Source organism: Mya arenaria, chromosome 6 (assembly GCF_026914265.1).
Source record: "Mya arenaria isolate MELC-2E11 chromosome 6, ASM2691426v1".
In the NCBI taxonomy this organism is placed as follows: domain Eukaryota; kingdom Metazoa; phylum Mollusca; class Bivalvia; order Myida; family Myidae; genus Mya; species Mya arenaria.
In genome coordinates, this window is record NC_069127.1 from 53,367,283 (window position 1) to 53,388,559 (window position 21,277).

A 21,277-nucleotide genomic window follows, 5' to 3' on the forward strand; every position below is an offset into this window, starting at 1 on the left:
CGAGTATAGGGCCGTGCGGCGTACATAAAGCTCGGTAAGATAAGAACACTACAAGATTCGTTTAATATCGATGACAGTCCTTCGCATGACAGAGTAGAAAGTTTTCAGTTGTCAACAGGGCGTAAAAAGAAGAGTAAAACTATTCTGCGTTTTTGTTGCTTTTTAACGCTCCGCGAGAAAAGGTGGTGATTTTTTTCAGTGCAATATATATTTTATAGTACATCTATCTACCTCATGGTGCGTCGACTCACGACCACGTTTTACTACAACGTGACGTTTAAAAATGATTTCGGTGAGATTCCCTGCTTGAATGATACATGTACCCATTCAAGCGTTTCGGCTAATGTTAACGGATGCTTGTTACAAGCTGTATTTGTTTTTAAGAAGAATGGGTTTAGTTAGTAGGGTGTAGATGGCGAATCATGCTGTGTGCACTTCTGGTCACATGAATGCGCCATCCAGGATAGAGTTAGGTTATACTGTTGGAGAATTGCCATTTAACCGTTCACTTATTTGAAGAACATGGTTAGCTGGCCATTGATACGCCTTGAACTTTGGTTTCCCACATACCAGATGTTGTAGCATACTTGTTACTTGTTTCCCTTTTAATCACTTTATCTGCGCCTTGTTGTCTTTTATATATTGAAAAAAAATGGATAAGGCTATATTTGGCAAATTCATAAGAATAGCAAAATGGTGTAATTGGTAACGTCAGTATACTCATTGTGACAGTTGCAAATTATAACCAGTACTGTACGGGAATGGTACGGTATGTAGAAATTTTCTTTCATCTTAATTTTCGTTGGGGTTCTTGAATGAGTGGGCATGCGCAGAAGAGATTCAGTTGTCAGCTGAGATTGAAAACATTTAGCTCGTTTTAAGTGATTATATAGAAGTATTGAGTGTATTGTACTGTACTTAAAAACCAAGTACTGTTGTTTCTATTCACAGACAATGTAAACACATATTTGTTTTAGGTAACATTTTTGTCAAATTTTATTATTGAATCTTTTGATTTAATGTCCTGCTCATTGCAAACAACTAAAATTTGGAAATTTGTGATGAAACTTTATCAATTTATAATGTGCCCCATAAACTCTGCATAACTATTAACTGTTAAAATATAATTATCTAATACATTTTTTAAAAGAATGGCTTAACTTTGTCAATCCTTGTCGAAATATGCAACATCCATGTCAAAAGCTAATCCAGCAAAATGGTTGCAAGTACAATTGTAGAATTAATTTACTGATTTCATTATTGAAAGTTGATTAAACGGTATTATTTGGCGATAAATAATAGTAATGTTGTCCTTATCGATAAGTGAAAGAATGGATTAAAACCATTTTAGCCCCTTCTCCCTTCTTGTGTAACTTCTAAGCAAAAATAAATCATCCATTTTAGATTAGCTTGTATATTTATATGAGGAAAGTTCATTACTAATCAATATTGTAGTACTCACTAAAATTGAAATATCAGAACAGGCTAGAGATCACTGAATCTGACTTTACTTTTTGGGCTACACAAGTTTTTCAGTTGATCTACTCAGATTCTTTGAAGCTTGAAAATTGTATCAATATTTGCATAACATAAACAAGACAGACATGCAGAGTTAGAAATGCATGACCGCTAGGAGACTATAAATTATTTGCATCCTCTCCCGCCTCTTTTTTTTTGCCGCCCCATTAGATTTTGTTGACTCAAATAAAAATGTTGAACTGGGCTCTGTATTTGCGTAGAAGTCAAGTACTGGTTGGAGAGCAGTAGCCGGCGGAAAGCAGTAGCCGGCAATCGATTTTTATTTGTGTTTTTTTTTTAAATCTTCTTAAAAAAAGTGAGAATGGTAAAAAAGAACCGTATCCAAGCAACACCATTTGCATCGACTCCAACCCAAAGCATACGTTTAAACATTTTATTTACAAAAAGTATTGGAAATGTCAAAAAGTTCGCCAACTTTCTCGTGGGGGATGCTCACGTGAATGTTACTGCGCATGTGCAATTGAATAAATTTGCATATCTAATTATAGCACTATCATTTAGCGACAGTCAAGTGAAATGATATTTTCATATTGCCCGTCAATCGCATTCAAACAATATTGAGACATATTCAAAATTTATGTATCCATGGTGTGGTTTTAGACGCGTTGTTAAAGCGAGACTACTCCAGCGCTTGGTTACCAGTATTACTTCCCTGTTCAATAGAGGCGTCCCATGGGGAAATTATACTTAATAAGCCGATAAATATCGGTTTTATAGTCAAGGTGCGGCTCTGAAATAAAACTGCCGGGTACTGCTTCTCATAATCCGTAAATTGGCACTAATTGATTACCCCCTTTGTGGCCCCAATTAGGCACGCGCTTCGTGACGACACAAATTTTAATATTCTAAAGTTAGTAAACCTTGACCCCTAGTTTAATAAAATGTTAGTAGTATTTCCATTACATTTCGATCTACCGAGAAAATCTTCAAAAACATGCAAAAACTGCCGGCTACTGCTCTCCAACCAGTACTGTCCAGGAACAGGGCTTATTCATACCAGCGGTTGATGTAAACATTTATGTATAAAAAAGGAGAATTGTTAATACGATGCAGGGTTCAAATATAGACTCGCAAAATGCGAGCGACATTTGCAAATTGCGAGTGACTTTTATTCAAGCTCGCAAAATTCTGCGAGTGGCTTCTTCTAGACCACAAAATGTTAAAAGGAAAGTAAAATGAACTTAACTCTGCTACGTAGTCAAGTGTAAACAGCCTATAAGTGGCATGTGGTTACACTACCAGTATAAAGAAGACAGTACAGAGTCACGCTCTAGTAAGTTTTCAAAAATAGAACAAATACGGAAAAGGCTTTTTTTGAGTTTTATCTTGAATCTTTCAGGGATGCTCCGAGGCGTGCATAATACCCTGCGATGGTGTGTTTGGTTCGTCTAAACACATGTGTATGGTCCCCAAAGCAATAAGAAAGAGCATGAACACATATTCAACGGTGAAACAGTCATCGGGGAAAAATAAAAAATTATGATTACACCTCCTGCCCTCATTTAAAAAAAAAGGTGTCCATCTAGCAATTAATTTATATTGGCCATACCTTATGCAGTTGCCACTTACTGTATATCACGTAAATGTCCTGTGGCTGTCAATCAAATGTTTTGGTGAATTATAATTGTAATGATAACTTATTAACCATGGCTTTTGCAGAAGTATGACTGATGTAAAGCACTAAGTCTTGAATGGTTTGTATACTTGACTATGTTCTACGGATCTTTAACCTCACCGCACTCTTGTTCTTAAACAATTTATGACGCACAACGTTCAAACTTGCAGGTAAATGTCCAGCAGACAACCATTACTCTTTGCAAGATCCTTCCAAGATGAGTGGTGAGAAAAAGGTGCCATCAAGTCCGACAAGTGACTCTGAGCTGCCAGGGCTTAACGGGACGATGATTGTGAAACAAGATGCATTGCCTGGCAGTATGAGGTAGGTCGGGGGTTATTTAAAGAAACTGAAACTGGAAGTATATGTATGTACTTCCTTGCCTTCAAATTTGTAAGTTTTTCTCTGATATGTGGAAGTTTATGTCTCTCAAACTCAGATTTCTTCTTCTATTGTCCATCTATCGTGTTAAAATTTGATAATTTGCAACAATTGTTTGACAACTACAAAATGGTTTATGCTTATTAAAATTGATGGTATAAAAGTGAGACTGACATGCAAATTTGATCATACTTACTTGCTCCAAAACAATGAAAGTTTTTGTAGTTCCAAAGACTGAACTTCGACATTGTTTGTCTGATTGTAGGGAGTATACTTTCAATGGAAGTCCTGTGGGTTATACTTTGTTTATGATAATCAAAACAGGCTAGTTTAAAAGCTTGGAGAAAGGATTTTAAGGGTCTGGAAAAAATATGTGTCGGTAGACAGGGATTTTTTTTTATTTGAAAAATTTAGATGGTGGTAAAACTTTTTATTACCCTCCTTGTGCTAGCCTTTTTTCCAAAACCGCTCAATAAATTGCACAGAAAGTTGAATACAGTCATTTTGCAAGACTGGTAACTCTAGCTTGAATAGTGTTATTGTTGAGTTCAGCCCCTTATTAACCAGAAAACAGAAAAACTTCAGCATCTGTATGTGATACTCTTGTTAACCTTGTGTTCCTAAAATGTGCTGGTCCTCTGGCCATGTCCGGCAAATTTTCCACAGGTCCGGCAGCTTGTAAATGATGGATGACCGACATATTTTGAGACGACTAATTAGCAAAAAGAAACCTGAAAGGGAAATGTTTGCAAAAAAAGTTTGTCTTTCTGCTGATTATTTGTCTAGGCAGTAGTTAGTCGATCCCACATTGATATTTCATTAAACATCGCCAAAAGTCGGCCATTTCTGATATGGACTCATGATGTTGATTGCCAGATAGTGTTGGGAATCGGACTATAATCAGTTTATGAAACCGATCAATGATCAATTATTAATCAATTTAATCATTACTTAATTATCTTTAGTAAGCATATTTATGGCATACAGATACAGTATATGCACCAGTTTTAAGCACCAATATTCCCGTACAATATTGTTTGTACATTTCTTTGTATGTATTACATTATTTATTCAGAATGCAAGTATCCTTCAGTGTAAACAAGGTATTATTTACTAAATTTTACATGGTAAGAAATAAATGGTAAGATGTTTTATACTTTGTTTATACATGTTTTTTACTTTGTTTAAGATTTATCAAAAGCAGGCTAGTTTAATAGCTTGGAGAACAGATTTTAACGGTCTGGAAAAAATGTGTTGGTAGACAGGGATTTTTTTATTTAAAAATTTGGGTGGTTGTAACACTTTTTATTAGCCTCCATGTGATAGCCTTCTTCCAAAACTGCTTAATAAATTGCACAGAAAGTTGAATACAGTCATTTTGCAAGACTAGTAACTCTAGCTTACCACAAACATGAGAAGTTGAGAACCAATCCTTAAGCAGTTAAATTTAAAGAAAATTTGTAATAAGGTATTGTAGTGACTTACTGACTTGATAAGAATATGACTAGATAACTTACCATAGTAACACCTTAACATATCAACATTAACTTGCTACAAGTGGCCTTTACCAGAAACAGAAAATAAGTCAGAAGCGGTTACTTCCCTTGTTTCTATAATCGATTGTTCAAATTTCACTACAGATCAATTGCCGATTATAATTGATCATCAGCACAAAACTATTGCCAGAGATTAACGAGTAAATAAGATGTATCCATAACAGCATTTTTTTACAACTGTTTTGATTGGTTCTTTGTTTGCAACAAGGCACAATCAAAATCGTCAGCACTGAATATGCTTCAGCTTCGGTGTCATGTTTGTTCCAACGGGCAAATATTTTTTTGGACAGGCTAAACTTTCCAATGTGCCTGTCCAATGGACAGGCAGAAATTTTCCAATCAGGAAGACTGCTAAACTGGTGTATTTTACATTTTCTGTTTATCTATCCAAATTTATGCAAGGTTCTAAAACTGATACCTTTCCGTCTGAAGATTTCTTTTAAATCATACTATGATAGGGTATGCAAATGTTGAAATAGAATCTTATGCAGTATTTCAAGTGCTAGTGTTTGCCCATACCAAATAAAAATTCTTTATCATACTAGAATTATATCGTTTACTGCACATAATGCTGATATAGTATCGGGTATATTGAAAACTCAAATTAACAATCAAAGGGATATAACCTGCTATTGGTTACATAAAATATGTCCTACCTGTTTAACAGGTTATTTCCCTTTCTGATTAAATGGGTACTGGTAGTTCAGTTTACAAACAGTCTCAAACTTGAATCTGGAATCTGATTTAGAAAAGCAAAATTTAATATAACATATATATGTCAATGATGTTAAAACATATACAGCATTTTTTATTATCAATACTTTGAAGGAAGGAAGTTAACACTGAAAATAGAATATTCAGTCTGAAATATTTTTTCTCAAAAGACATTCAGTTTCAGTTATTAATTAATATTAAAACAAATATTTTGTAAAATATAAAATTGTTGCAAGCAGGGGTAGGAGGGGGGGGGAGATAAATCTGTAAAACCTTTCATGGTTATGTATATTATATCTCTACTCAGTTACTAGAACATTTACATGTATAAACGTAAATGGAACCAAAATAGCTCTTACTCCCAAATAGGATGTACCACAATTAATACAATTGCTTTAATTTACCGAAAAGGATGAATAAATGTTGAAAACAATGGTTCTTATGAAGGAAACCAACTGTTTAATTTAAAAGAAAGGTGCGGAAAACATGGTGTTTCTACCTTATGAGACGATAGTTGATTACTGTAAATCTTTTCGGACCCACCGGTCATTTAATATTTTTGCGTTTTCAGCTATTATATACACAATTACAATCTTGTTATCGGTAATCAATATTTTCCATAAATGCATTCTTATGTAAGTAGTTAAAGGTTTATCACTTAAAATTTATGTTTGATATACATGTGTATGTATTGATTTTAAATACAAGTGTCACTTAAACTATGGAAATACTGTGCACTGAAAATAGGCATATTCATTTAGATAATTATCATAGTTCTTTACAAATATTATGCATCCAGTCGCGCTAAAATTGTTTTTGTTCTTTGTTTTTTATGACACCTGCAATATTTTCCTTGTGGCTTAATTTTGTATGCATTCTTTATGACAATAACAAAATTTCCTTATTAGCATCTAAAACGACATCTTTGGGATAGATACAACCTCATTTCGCTTAAGGCAAATTATGGGGGAGTGATATCACTATTAATACTTATTATGACAATATTATCTGTTGTTTTTGCTGTATTATTGATATATTTAGTACTCTTAATTACAAACTTTTGACAGGACTCGTACGAAAATGACAGCCGAGGTGTTGACTATGGTGGTGTGGTTATCTAAGTATACCGTAAATGACTGGTTATAAGACGATAGGGGGTATTAGACGCAGGGAAAAAAATCTGTGAAAAATCCGAGAAAAAAACTTTTAATCTGTTTTTGGTTAAAAGACGCATAGAAAAAATGTCAAAATCGTCCGGCATTTTCAGCCACCATGTTTGTTGACAGTGACAAAAAATTTTTTTTTCGTGAAAATGGCGATGGTTATCTTTAAAACCATACAACCATACTGTCGAGAATGAAGTTATGTTATGCAAAAAATATTTTGACAGTGCCCAACTTTGCTTTTTTATAATTATGTAAGTTTGATTATTGTTTAATTCAATTTATTATTCAAAATAATATTGAATACCGTAATTCACAAGAGTTCGGACACCATAAATTAATTATTTTTGTCGCTCTCCAAATACATAGAAAATTATCATTTTTTCTTCATGTTTGCTTTTTAGCACTTATTAATTTATCCGTAGTAATCAATGGTCATTAACTTATTTATTACGCCTATAAGTGTAAATCCTTCATGAAGTTAATTAAAACACCATTTTATACATGCACTGAACTGAATAAACACATTCTATCGGCTTCAGATCAAAGAGTCACACTGTGTGACGTCACATAACTTACAGTTATACCCACGAGGAGAGCATGGACATTGCTATGCAGGATTAATGTATAACTGTACCATTATTGCTTCATATAGTCTATAAGTGTGGTACAAGTTTGAAAGCTTATTGGCAGATCGTTTTACAAACATGCCATGTCGATGTTTTCTTAATCCCTTGATTGCCCTTGTTGTTTGTTTAATCCTCAAATAAATATATCACACTTCCTTTTCAACAGGCAATAAATCGTTTAGGATGGGTAGTAACTAATTAAATTGTCACAGTGGTGTATACCGTTAGGTAATCTAGCCAGGCATTGTAAAGATAAAAATCAATAATCTTCGTCTGTGAAACTTGGTAACTATGAAAGTTATGATTGATGTCCTTTGGGTGTCCGAAAATTAGGTACGCAAAATAAATTATTTTGGGAAATAATTATGGGTGTCCAAATATTTAGAGTGTCCGAACTCTTAGGTGAATTACGGTAACTTTAATCGAAAAATATTGTTGTTGAAATTATAAACGTCTTACGATATACCGTATCCCGATCTTTAACTGCCGTTTTAACCCGTATATACTCGATCAATATGATGCGAGTAACATCCCTTTCTACATAAATCTAAACAAACTCTCGGCTTGAAATTGACCTCAGAAAAAAAGTTCAAAAAAATGTTACTGGGTATTATACGCAGGCATTTTTTTGCATCAAAATCTGAGGGAAAAAAGTGCGTCTAATACCCAGTCATTTACGGTAGTATCAACTTAAACTGTCAATGGTTTTTAAGGTACAAAATCTAAAACGATAGGAACATATAAATTTTATGGCATTATTATGTTTCGGCCTTAAAAAGATATGTTAGTTTCCAGTTACTTGTCCCCCCCCCCAGATAAAAGTATTTTTTTTTAGATTACCAAAAATTATAGATTTAGAACCATTAAACACATCGCTGGTATTGTAATAAGCAGAAAACACTTCTTTGAACTTTTAATAGAATAAACCCCAAAAAATGAAAAAAAAATGTCAAGGGTCAGTAAAAAAACCAGTAAGTCTGGAAAATGTAAACATACATATTTTCTTTTAACCTCTTACCACATTTGACTTTAATGATTAAAAAATATGACTTGTGTACAGAAAAACAAATATTAGCCTTTATAATCAATGTTTTCAATCAATAGCTGCATGGCCACAAAATCCCCAGTAAAAAAGGGCCAAAATATTGGTAACATTTTTTTTTTTTTTAAATTTAAACATTTACATGTCTCTTTTGTGTACCCGGTATCTATCTTATACTTTGTACCATTTAAACCTCAAGAATGTGACTTTATTGATGGGGCTCCCACAAACACATTATCACAGCTTTACTTGGGAGCTCCTAAGTAAATAGTTAACGTGGGTATTTTTGTTTAAAAAATCGTTACCAACACCTTGACTATTCATTAAGTGTTATCTTGATTAAAAAGAATTTTGTTCAATTTCATACGTTAGAACTTAGTCATTATTTCACCGACAATTACCAGTACATGTAATTGTACATTTTGTGATAAACATGTTCTATGCTTGAAGTTTTATTGTTATTAAACACAAATAAGATATCCATTTAGATAGACGTAATGACATATTTCAATTAAATTGAAGAGCGCAGTTCACTTTTTTTTGTCTATTAAGGTTTTAAAATATTTAGTCATTCAAGTACAAAAACACATAGTAACCCAGCGTAATAATTTAAAAGGAATTTTTATGCCAATGTAACAATGTATAATTTTAGGGTTGGTCTTATTAAAGAATGTACCGTTGGTCTGAAACTCTGGAACGAGCTTCCAAGTAACATCAGGAACTCGGTATCTTCAGACTGCTTTAAGAAAAACTTGAAAACGCATTACTTCAGGGACTACTATGCATTATTCTAAATAAACACAGTATTGGTGGGTGGACTGTTTTTGACCCAACTCATTTTCTGTTTTGTTCAACATTTATTTTTATATTATTTAATTCCTTCATGTATATTTTAAAAATATATTCTACGATACTATTAAATATGGGCCACACAGTACTCACATTGTGGTATATGACGCTTTTGGGTATGATGCTTTCATGTTTTATAGTAGACACTTATAAGTTTTAATTAAACTTTTTATTTTTTATTTTCATACAATCGCATTTTATTTTTATAATGTCACATTTACCTGTCTTAAGAATGTTTCGTGTGTTTTATGAAATTGTATTGATGTCGATTTTATATTTGTTTACATTACTGTGTACAACGCCATTGAGTATATTTATAAAATTAGGCTTTTAATCAAATAAACAAGTTTCAAGTTTTCAAGTTTATGACTACATATTGTAAGAAGAAGAATTATAGTTCAAGAAGTTAATTGATAAATAATTACTACTGGAATTATGAGCTTTAGTTTAAACTTATAATATATATTTTGCAATGATTTTGACACAGGTTATTACAACGTTAATATTAATCACTTTTGTTGGCACGATTTTACGCGAGAGAGTGTGGTCTTGTGTGGTGGGGAAAACCAGAGTACCCGGAGGAAACCCTCTTGTCCGGCTTGGTGACAAAAAATCAAACTCTTAAAGCTCAGGCCGGTTGAGAAGCTGGTGCGAAGCGAGTCTGCTAACCACTGAGCTAACTGGACAACCTAAATTATTTACAAGCTTTAAAATGTATAGTTGTATGTAATTATCGTCGCTGTTAACTTTTATTTGAAGAAATAATGGTGCTATTTATAGTGAATGTATGACTTTATATAATTGCTGTGTTTTGTTCCGCCATCTTCTTACAAAGGTTTTATTTTAATACTCAAACATTAATATGAAAAGGTTTTTTTTTTTGAGGTACTGCTGTTTAATCGTGTGTAAACAAAACTTATTTTAAATTAAAAGTCCGGAGATTGCTTGAGTGAAACTCCATTCAGCTAACAATTAAGTATCATTTAGTAAGGAGGAGTTGCAATTAAGTATAATTAGGGAGGAGTTGTATTGCTTGGAAAGAAGTCTGCATGGCCCTTATTCACTAACATCTGTGTCTGAGTTTTCCCACCTTTAGAAGAGAATTAGGGTATTAAAGAACCTTTGTAGCATTAAAATATATGCTTTTCTGAGTCCGATGTGAAATTGTGCGCCCTGATCATTGTTATTTGTAAACTGGCCACGGGTTAGTGCACTCGCTTCTCACCAAGGCACACATGTTAGATTCCTTAAGTATGTGAGTTTGGTAAGTGGTCACTACGCCGGACAAGTGGGTTTTCTTTCAAGAGCACCGCTGCCCTTTTCCAGCCCTCTGCTGCCACCCTTTGCCCATTTGTTTGACAGAGTTGCCTTTGATGATTATTGAATTTACGCAACAAGCACCTGGCTTAATTACCTTACAGTTTTGAAGTATTTGAAAATTATGTAGTATAAATAAAAACAATAAATTCAGTAATTATTCCATTTATCGCCATGACGTTTATTTAAGAATCGTACCCGAGTTCAAAGTAGGGGATGGGCGTTAATTAGAGATAATTGAGATAAAAATTGGTCATCATTACAATATTTGGATGTAAAGACCATAAAAGTGAAGTAAGATCATATATAAAGCAAAAAATCAGGAAACTCGTTGTTTAAAAGGTATTTATTTTTTTCTCAAAAAATGGCGAATGGGCGAGAAGGCAATGTTTTTCCTCGATTTTGTCCCAAAAATGGTTGTTTTTAGGCCGAATACTGGGGGGTGAGCGATTATAAGAGGATGGGCGATTAATAGAATAATTACTGTAAACATAATTTTAACAAAAAAGTAAAGACAATTAACAGCTGAGGTATTCATATAAAACTATTAGTATTGAAAGTGGTTACAATTAGCACATACTCAATATGAATTGAACATTGACCGAAATGCAAGTGCCCCATTAATGGTCATTCAATGCACATCATTAGTGCCCTTCCTGACTTAATAGCGCCCTGCCCTTTTAAATTCTTGCTGGAGCACATACTGCAGGTTAAAATATGATAAATACTGAAATGTTCATACTGAAATGTTCGTTTAAAATAATGTATGTTTGATCAGAGTATAAATAACATATGAAGTATGCAATTGTTACAACTACCTTTCTATAAAGACTCTATTTATAAAGTGAATCAGAAATGAATGAGTTTAATTGTACTGAAAATAATAATTAAGGAGTATAATTTATAAAATTTTAATATGATAATTAACAGCCATATTAATGCTAAAAATGCATTATAATTATTTCATAAACTGTTAAATGTACATTTAAGAATTTATACGATTTCGAGTTATATATATCATTCATCCTTACCATGTTGAAAATTATGTAAATTACTACTTATGCACTACAAACATTGTGAGCTGTCATGATTAAATTCATGAGGCGAACACATGGCGGATGGCTTATATTTTATACGGATAAGAACATTTAAGTACCTACTTCAAAATGATTTTTTCCAGTAATGCATCTTTAAAAACTTATATTTAAACTGTTTAAAACACTAATATTATAACTATTTTAATCTTTGATACTGAAATTGCAGGAAAAAATGCTCTTAAAGTATAAAAAGAAAATTCTTGTTTTAGTGGGATGCAAACCCACGCCAGGACACTTAAGATTTTTTTTAGATAAATGACAACAAAACTTAACGCCCACAAGGACTCATACACAAACATACGGATAACTATAAATCATTTTTTGAGCATATATATATATATCAACATTTGTTGAAGGGTTCCAGCCAGCAGTATATTAGTTGTAACAATCCTTAAATGATTTGTCACACTTTCTTTTTTCATACAAAAAAACAGTGCATTTTACAAAAACATGAGCGAGACCCTTTAAATTAAACACAGACGACTTTTATAAATTTTGATGTCATTTTGATATTAATACAGCAGAAAAATATGAAAATAAAAAATTTGTGAAGTATAGCTCTGTGATGTTGTTAAAAGGTTAAACATAATTTCCTACAAAAAGAAATAATTTATTTCTGTTGCTTACTAAACAGTCTATTTATAATACATTATGTATCATATCATGCTGGATTAATGACAAGCTATTTCACACTGCCCTTTCATGCTTTGCACTTGATGCTTTGCATCAATGGTTTTCTGCATAGTTTGAATGGTAATGGAATGTTCTGTGCCATTAGTTACTGCCTGCTAATTTTTCACTATTTATGCATAGCACATACCACATTTGTCCTAATTAGAGATTTTCCACGGTCAAATTAACCTCCACCTACTTTACTTTAATTATAAACCATAAATTAATTGTTTATAAAAAAAAATCAGTTGTGTGTAACCTTCCATATTACAATGGGGTCATGGCATGTATAAAAAATTTCATCAAGCCCAAATTTCAGTCCCTTATGTATAACAGGTTTAAGCTAAGCTCTTTAATTTTTTTTTTTTTTTTAATTTCTGTTATATTTATTTCTGTAAGAGTTTTTATACTTTTGATAGGAATTATCTTTATGATGATTACTATAAACCATTTTTCATTTATTAATATGAATTTAAATATGTATTTTGGCTAATTGAAAAAAGCTGATTAAGCCTGTTTAAAGCTTAAAAAGATTTCAGAATTTGGGGACAGGGGTGCTGGAAACAAAACACTTACATAATGCTTACAACTGCAATTTAACTGCAAGTTATATATAAGCATTATTCAAGTCCCAGAACCAAACAAAATACTCATACCAAAACTCCCCTGCACATCTATTAGTTTATGCACCCCAATAATAACAACTATGGTATTTGGAGAATGATATGAAAGGATTAAGTTTGAATACAACATTCCTTTATAATTGAAAGGAATTGATCCTTGATTTCATGCATTATATATATGACAGATTCATACCACAAAGGCAGGTATGATATTAATGCTGTATGGATGTTAAGTTTGTTTTTATTTTGTTGATTCTGAACATTACATTCCATTAAAGCTGCACTCTCACAGATTGACAGTATTGACTTCTATTTAATTTTTTGTCTAAGAATCAGCTGATTTTGGCATCAATGCATTCAATTTAGTCATATAAGATAACTCACTGAAGGACAGATCTCAATTGTTTGAAGTCATTTTTAAGAATTGCTGTAAAGTTTTTTTCTTGTTCTTTTGCTGGACATTTGCATGACATATAGTAAGAAATGGATTTAATATGCTTTTAAACACTTTCAACAGGGTTCTAAGCCCTTAAACCCTGCTTTAATGGGCCTGCATGAATTTTTTTTGTGACCCTGATGCCCTTATTAACCCTGCTTTAATGGGCCTGCATGAATCTAAATTTGCCCTTAAACCCTGATGCCCTTAAACCCTGCTTTAATGGGCGTGCATGAATCTTTTTTTGTGACCCTGATGCCCTTAAACCCTGCTTTAATGGGCCTGCATGAACCTTTTTGTGACCCTGATGCCTTAAACCCTGCTTTAATGGGCCTGCATGAATCTCTTTTGTGACCCTGATGCCCTTAAACCCTGCTTTAATGGGCCTGCATGAACCTTTTTTGTGACCCTGATGCCATTAAACCCAGCTTTAATGGGCCTGCATGAATCTTTTTTGTGACACTGATGCCCTTAAACCCTGCTTAATAATGGGCCTGCATGAATCTTTCTTGTGACCTATGCCTGGCCAATACCACCAAAATTTACTGCTGGTATACCACTGAAATACCAATGGTATACCACTGGCATTATATTATTACCACTGGTATTCCTGTGGTAAACGGCTGAAATTTTTACTGGGGCAAACCCAGTTTTAAGGATCTCTTATCGTGTTTTGCCTACCTCTTTAAACAAATAACTGATTTCAGGGAATGTTTAGTTGTTTAGTTGTCTAGTAAAAAAGATGAGATATTTTTTGTCCACTTATACAAAAATTAATGAACAGGAGGATATTATTTGTTCTTGGGGTGCTGGCCATCCTGGGGCTGTTTTGTCCAGCTCCCCTTTTACAATCCTTGATTAATAATCTATGAAATGGCTTTGCACTTCTCCGTCCCAATGATGTGTTGACTGTTTGCACTGCTGATACAATCAGGTCAACATTCGGCTGTCACCGAAGTATGTATCACTGCGTGACAGGTGTGAAAAGCTTTTGAGATGTTTACATTCGTTTGCTGTAGACCATTACCTGTAATATCAGATGTTATGAAACATTTATGGTGTTATAAGTATAACATTATTTAATGTTACTGGGTTAAGAATGATAATAGCCCTTCAAAATTGTTATAGTGCTATTTTGATAACATATCTTTACTGGAGTGATAGTGATTTGAAGAACTGATTTCTGTAAATTAATGGTGATTTGGGTGACTTTTGAAGCTGTGTTATTTTCACTTTTAACTTCTGTTTGCTTGTGAATGTGAAGTGTTATATAAGATATAGTAACATCTCTATAGTGTTGTGAAGAATAACATAATTTATTGTAACAAAGATTAGATTTTGGTGAATTTAGGGTAGCATTGTTTACATCCGTTCGGTGTTCATAATACTTTAATGGCTTTTAAAAGGATATAATTAAGTTACCAGACCGTGAATTTGGTCAAACGTTGGTGTTGAATTAATTTTTGATTGTAGGTTCAAATTTTCGTGACAGCATTCAAGTGTGAACTATCAAATTTTGTTTTTGCGAGTTGGACTTTATGTGAACTTTTTATGCGAAAAGGATGTTACATTGAAAGACTATAATAATTACTTTGATGGAGTAAACAAAAAAGGAGATCATTTTCATGGAAATACAGAAAAAACAAGCCAGTTGGTTGTATTATGAAAGAAAGGAAAACCACAAGTATATCGCTGTACTGTGTTTCTTGTGACACTCGGCTGATAATTCATTAAACGTTGACGTCAAAAGTTGTGTTATGATTAATTAGATATAATGAAAGTTTTGCATCGAACACAACTTAACATGTTAACTACTTCAATTATCTCGATCGAGTGACTTACAATAATTCGGATAAAACAAGGAGATATTTGTTATTCAGAGTTGAAACATTGTTTTAAGTTACACTGGTCATTAATTTCACCATTACGGTTTTAATCGTGTTAATACTATAACAATTAATTGCAGTGTTATAACTTGAAACGTTTGCAATTGCGTGCTGATATTTACAAGTGCATTTGTAACTTGATCGTTCACTACCGTGTAATATGTGTAGAGTTAAGATGATATAATAAGGAACTCGTGAAAAATGCTAACTTAATACTTCTTATCTTGAGCAGGAACATAAATATAGACTACAGTCATTTGAAGTGGATTTAGATAATAAAATTTGATGGGGAATTTTTGTGTCAAAAAATATCTATACCAGGAACATTCTTTTGTTAACCTTTTCATTTTAAATGTGATATTTAAGTGTTTATGAGAAAGCTTTAAAACATTTAAAAAATGGGTGATTCATAAAAATAAGGAAGTATTAAAAACACTTTGATGGAATTAAATGACAGTTGAACATAAGATTTTTGTGTGTTATTCAACATGCAGTTTTCATGAGGATAATACTGTTTTAATATCTTCAACTGAATTTCATTCTTCAAAGAAAAGAAGAAATACTGAAACCGCATAATCTGAATTCAAAATCATGTGTCAAGAACAAAAACTACTATCTGTGGTTACGGAATTGACAATTTTGCCTTTTCTGTGCAAAAACTAATTTATGACAATCAAGCAGTGTTGTTTCTGATGTATTTAAGTGTTGTTACAAGGTGAAGGTGACTTTTGCCAATATGATCGGGTCCATGTATGTTATTGTGGAGGAAAATAAATATCAGCTCCAAAAATATGATAGGTAGGTGACTTTCTATGGTCATTTGTCAATTTATATCAATTGTTGGTGTTCCAAGCTATACCATTCTATTATTTTGATTACACCAATCTGTTATACCATTTCTGATGGCAAAAATATGGTGAGAAGTTATGTGCAGAAATTTTAGTATTTGTTTTTATTTTAAAACAATTGTGGATCCAATACACAGGGTTCAATACTAAAGGTTCAGTCATTGAAATAAGAAGACTTTTGGATGGACAAGCCCAAATTCTTATACTATTGCTTGACATCAAATTTCTGAACAAGCCCAAAAAATTCAGAATTTGAACAAGCCCGGAAGACTTTTTACCAGCGCAGGGCTTGTGTTAATTTCAACCACTAAAGGTAGTTTGGGAGTCTGGGACTCCCAAATTTTGGTGGGGACTCCTAGATTTAAGGCTTGAGAGTCTCTAAGACTCCCTAGGTCAGGGAAATGAAGACAGTAAAAATTAATGCTATTTTGGATACATAAGGAGTCTTGTGATCTTCTGAAAATTTTGTTTTGATGCTTTTTAGCTAAAAAAAACCTTCTCTTTAATCTTATTTCAAAAAGATCTGTCTATTATTGCATGAACCAGCCTGCCCCCCATGGTATTGTGACGTCATTTAAATCAGTGTTGCCACACTCAAATTACACCAACTGTACCTAAAGTAGGCGTGGCTATATCTTCATGCATAGTTATAGCAATGTACTTAATTAAAATTTGCAAGTAAGTAGTCTGACAGATTCTGACAGATTCCTATAGGCAAAAACAGTTTTGCTGCTTACAATGAATAAGACATAAGACTAATGTTTTGCCTGTTGAATAGTTGTTATGAGAAAGAACCGTCTCCGTGGCCTAGTGGTTAAGTGGTCCGCCTACAGAGCAGGAGGTATTGGGTTCAATCCCTGGAATACCGTAAGACGTTAAAAGTTGGTGCAAGTAGGTCCCTTGCCTTGCACTTGGCATTTAAAGGGTAGGGCTTGGAAAGTGGTGTACTCAGTACTCACTGTTCAACCCGTTGTACCCCGTGTATCGGTGCTTTACACCGAGCATGTAAAAGAACCAAAGGGTCTCTTATAAAAAGAGCTAGGGTATTGCACCCAGACTTCCTTGCATCCCACCACTTTCTCCTCCATGTGCTGTCCGTTCAGCAGAAAAAAGGACCCCGTTGGAAATAAGTGCTTGCACTTTCACAGGTTATCCTTGACCGCAAGGTCTAAAGAAACTACAACAACAACCAACAGTCTTGTGATGTGTGGGAGGAAGAAACCCACTTGCCTGGATTGATGTTCAAGTACCACCCAAACCTGTTCCCATTAAGGAATGAAACCAAAGATTAATTGCATGACTATACCACTTGATTTGATTAAATCAGCCTCCTTAAGACTGGGACTGATCTGACTGTTCAAGGGGCTGGACTCCAGATGGTAAAAAAATCGGCAAATACAGTATTTCATCAAAATAATACCAAAACTGTCAGAGGCCGATAATACATCACATTACATGGTTTAAAACAATTAACGCAACAATCAGGTTGCTGACTGTCATCTAAGTTTCCCCGTTAAAAAACGGCTCCTAATGGTTTCCCAGTTTAATTAAATCGTATCTGATTATGAGTACAGATAAATATACCAACGCTATTTTTTAACTTACTGGGATCTACGTGGTAGACAACTATAGTAAATTTCAAAACTGCGCCTTAAAACATCGGCCCTCTCTGATTGCAAGGAACTCTTCAAAGCTGTTGTGATTCTTCCCAATTCCAGACTAGGAAATAAAATACCATTATCATAGGCATTTAGTTTAAACTGTATTTTATTCCCAATTAACCGACAAATATGTTTACGATATTTTAAAAAGTAAAGATCAGAAAACTATTACATAAGTTACTAAAACATTAATTCCTTTTGTAACATTACAGGTATTTAGTCAAATAATGCACCAGTCAATTGTAACCACAGCCCCCTCCAGGTCTGGGGGTATATTTTTACTGGAGATAGCCGGGAAATGGGCTGTGTTTCTACCTTTCAGGTGACCGGTGAATGCGATGGTTTTGTTTTAGGCCCAATAATAGCAGAGCATAATGGCCTTACCTAGGGTCCTTGGGGTGCGGAGGCATTTGGTGGGGATATTACCAGCAGTTCTTCTCTACAAGGCGGGGATTTTCCCCGGGCTTGGCTGGACCAAAAATAAAAGTCCCCACTATTCCCAAAACCTTGAGGGGGGGGGGGGGGGCATGGTTAAAATTGTCTGGTGCATAAGTTAAATGATGTGTATATTTATCATAATGGCATTTCAAATGTCTCATAAAAGGCTTATTGCTTATAATTAATTGCACTTATTAGTTTTGTAATGTTTGTTACAGTTGCGACATACAAAATGATGTTAGATAACAGCTTTAATGCTTACATGTTAATGGCTGTACATTACAATAATTCTTTACAGTGTGTGATGTTATATCATTGTAACTAGCCACAGGCGCTTAAAGGGACTTGTCCAAATTTTATATGGTCAGACATCAAGTTTGGTTTTTGTGTAAAATATGAACAAAATGAAAACCAGATAATAAGAATGTAGATGTCGTTGGGCAGGCGGGCATTTGGGTGGGCGGGCATCAAATATTTGACACAATATATCTTAAGCTTGTATTGATGGATAGTAATGAAAGTTGGTGTGTAGGTAGCTGATGTGATAAGAGCTAGTACAATGATAAAACAATAGGTGAAACTAGAGCTCAATTGTTTAAAATTCTTGTGAATGTGACAGAAAAGGATTTATTTTTTGTTGAAAAATGTTAACAAAACAATTGCAGGAAATAAACTTTTTTAGAGTTGATGTATAAAACTCCCTTTAATTAAGCATTTTCCAGTTTGCTGTCTGATGTTTGTTCATAAAATCAGAAAAAGAACTCGATTTCAACAATGTTTTAAAAGGGTTGCCAAGACATAATTACATTAGTAAAAAAGTCCTTTTAAAAACATAAACACATCTTATGTTTTAACCACAAAAGCAACCATATATAATGTTTTGCTGTGTTAATTCATGCAATTCAGCATTTAAGAGTTTTTGTATTGTGGTGAGGAAATGATAGGTTTTGTATGGAAAACAATAACGAGTTTCTCACGATGTGAGAAATACTGAATTTAAGTAGATATTTGTATTATCTTCATTTCTGAATAACAGACACAGTCATGAAATGTGGTAGTTTTTTCTGCCTTTAGTTGTTTGTTATGAAAAGAATAATTGATGACTATGGTTCTCGGAAGGCATTAACAGATTAAGGTAAAGATGAAGATTAAGGCCTATCTTTATTTGTCTTTCAGGGATGGGGAAATACCAGTTAAGCTGAGGGTTAAGTGCAAGGGCGTGATCAGTTACGATACACCCTCTCTGACATATTGCCAAATGGGCAACCGAGACAGTGGGGTCAAGTAATGTTTACTCACTTAATTTTGTCTTCAAGTGATGTCACGATGAACCTTCCTGAGTCAAATGGGAGGTAACAGCTAGGGTGTGGCCAACATTGACACAACTTCTCTGACATATTTCCCAATAAGGACCAAAGATGGCAGATTTAGCTAATATATTCTCCACCATTAATTTGGTTTTCCAGTGTTCCAGTCAGGTGGGGTGGGGGTAGCTAGGGTGTGATCAACTTAGACACACCCTCTCTGACATATATTGCCCAATAAGGACCAAAGATGGCAGATTTAGCATATATATTTTCCACCATTAATTTGGTCTTCCAGTGTTCCAGTCAGGTGGGGTGGGGGGAGCTAGGGTTTGGTCAACTAAGACACACCCTCTCTGACATATATTGCCCAATAAGGACCAAATATGGTGGATTTAACTAATATATTCTCCATTAGTTTGATCTTCCAGTGTTCCAGTAATTATGAGATAGACATTCCAGTCAATATGTATAGGGGGAGGGGAAGCTAGGGCGTGGCAAACTAAGACATAGCCCCTCTGACATTGAACAATAAGGAACAAACATGACAGAATCAACTAATATAATCTCAATTATTTTGTCTCTCATTGATGGTGAGATGGACATTTCAGTCAAGAGGAGGGGTGACAGTAGGCGTGGCCACCTTCGACACGTCCTCTCTGACAAATAAGGACCAATAAGGACCAAATGCCGCAAAATTAACTAATATGTTCTCCATTGATTTTGTCTTGCAGTGATGGAGAGATGGACATGCCGGTCAAGAGGAGGGGTGACGGTAGGCGTGGCCACCTTAGACACGTCCTTTCTGTCAAACTGACCAATAAGGACCAAATGCGGCAAATTTAACTAATATGTTCTCCATTAATTTTGTCTTTCAGTGATGGAGAGATGGACATGCCAGTCAAAAGGAGGGGTGACAGTAGGCGTGGCCAGCTAAGACACGCCTTCTCTGAGGCCTTACCAAATGAAGATCCAAGGAGGCGGAGTGCGACAATGACAGAAGCCAAGGAGTATGCATACAGCCGGCTGCAACAGGAGCTTAATAATGCCCAGTCGGTATGAGCCTATAAAATTAACTTGATATGGATATTGTTAGTGCGCATTATTCGAATGTTTTCATAAACCCTGCAACAGGCAACAAATCTTATTTCTGATATAGGTTTTGCCAAAAAAGTTGTTATGAGAGAATTGGTAGGTGCTTAAGCACATCTCATCTCAGACATAATTCTGGAATGTTGATATGCGGGTTTCCATGCATGTAATGGCTTCAGGGACAAAAAATAAATCTGAAAAACTGTGGCATGGTCTTTCACCCCCTCTGACCCCCATAAATCGAGCTAAAGCGCCCCCAAAACTAATGGCAAAAATGGTTTCAGCCCTTCAGCTGTCAGGTCAATCAGGTCCCTGTAATTGTTGACTTTTGTGTGGGCTGCAAAGAATGGAAGACACATAGTAGGGTTATAGCTAGGTTTTTCAAAAAGACAGGGTGGTGTGGAAAACAGGGTCC

General features: G+C 34.3%; 1 protein-coding gene across 2 annotated transcripts in view; it reads left to right on the forward strand.

Annotated features, from left to right (window-relative positions):
* Positions 1-839: 839 nt before the first annotated feature.
* The window catches only part of LOC128237491 (rab-3A-interacting protein-like), a 40,440-nt gene continuing 20,002 nt past the window's right edge, over positions 840-21,277 (forward strand). Inside the window, exons 1-3 of one of the 2 annotated variants that reach the window (XM_052953069.1) lie at positions 840-977; positions 3,325-3,478; positions 20,649-20,826. In XM_052953069.1, the coding sequence (XP_052809029.1) occupies positions 3,372-3,478; positions 20,649-20,826 (285 nt within the window). In that variant the 5' untranslated portion in view covers positions 840-977; positions 3,325-3,371. Of the gene's footprint in view, positions 978-3,324; positions 3,479-14,691; positions 16,318-20,648; positions 20,827-21,277 lie in introns of those variants that run through there. The other variant, XM_052953070.1, reaches the window with a different exon arrangement.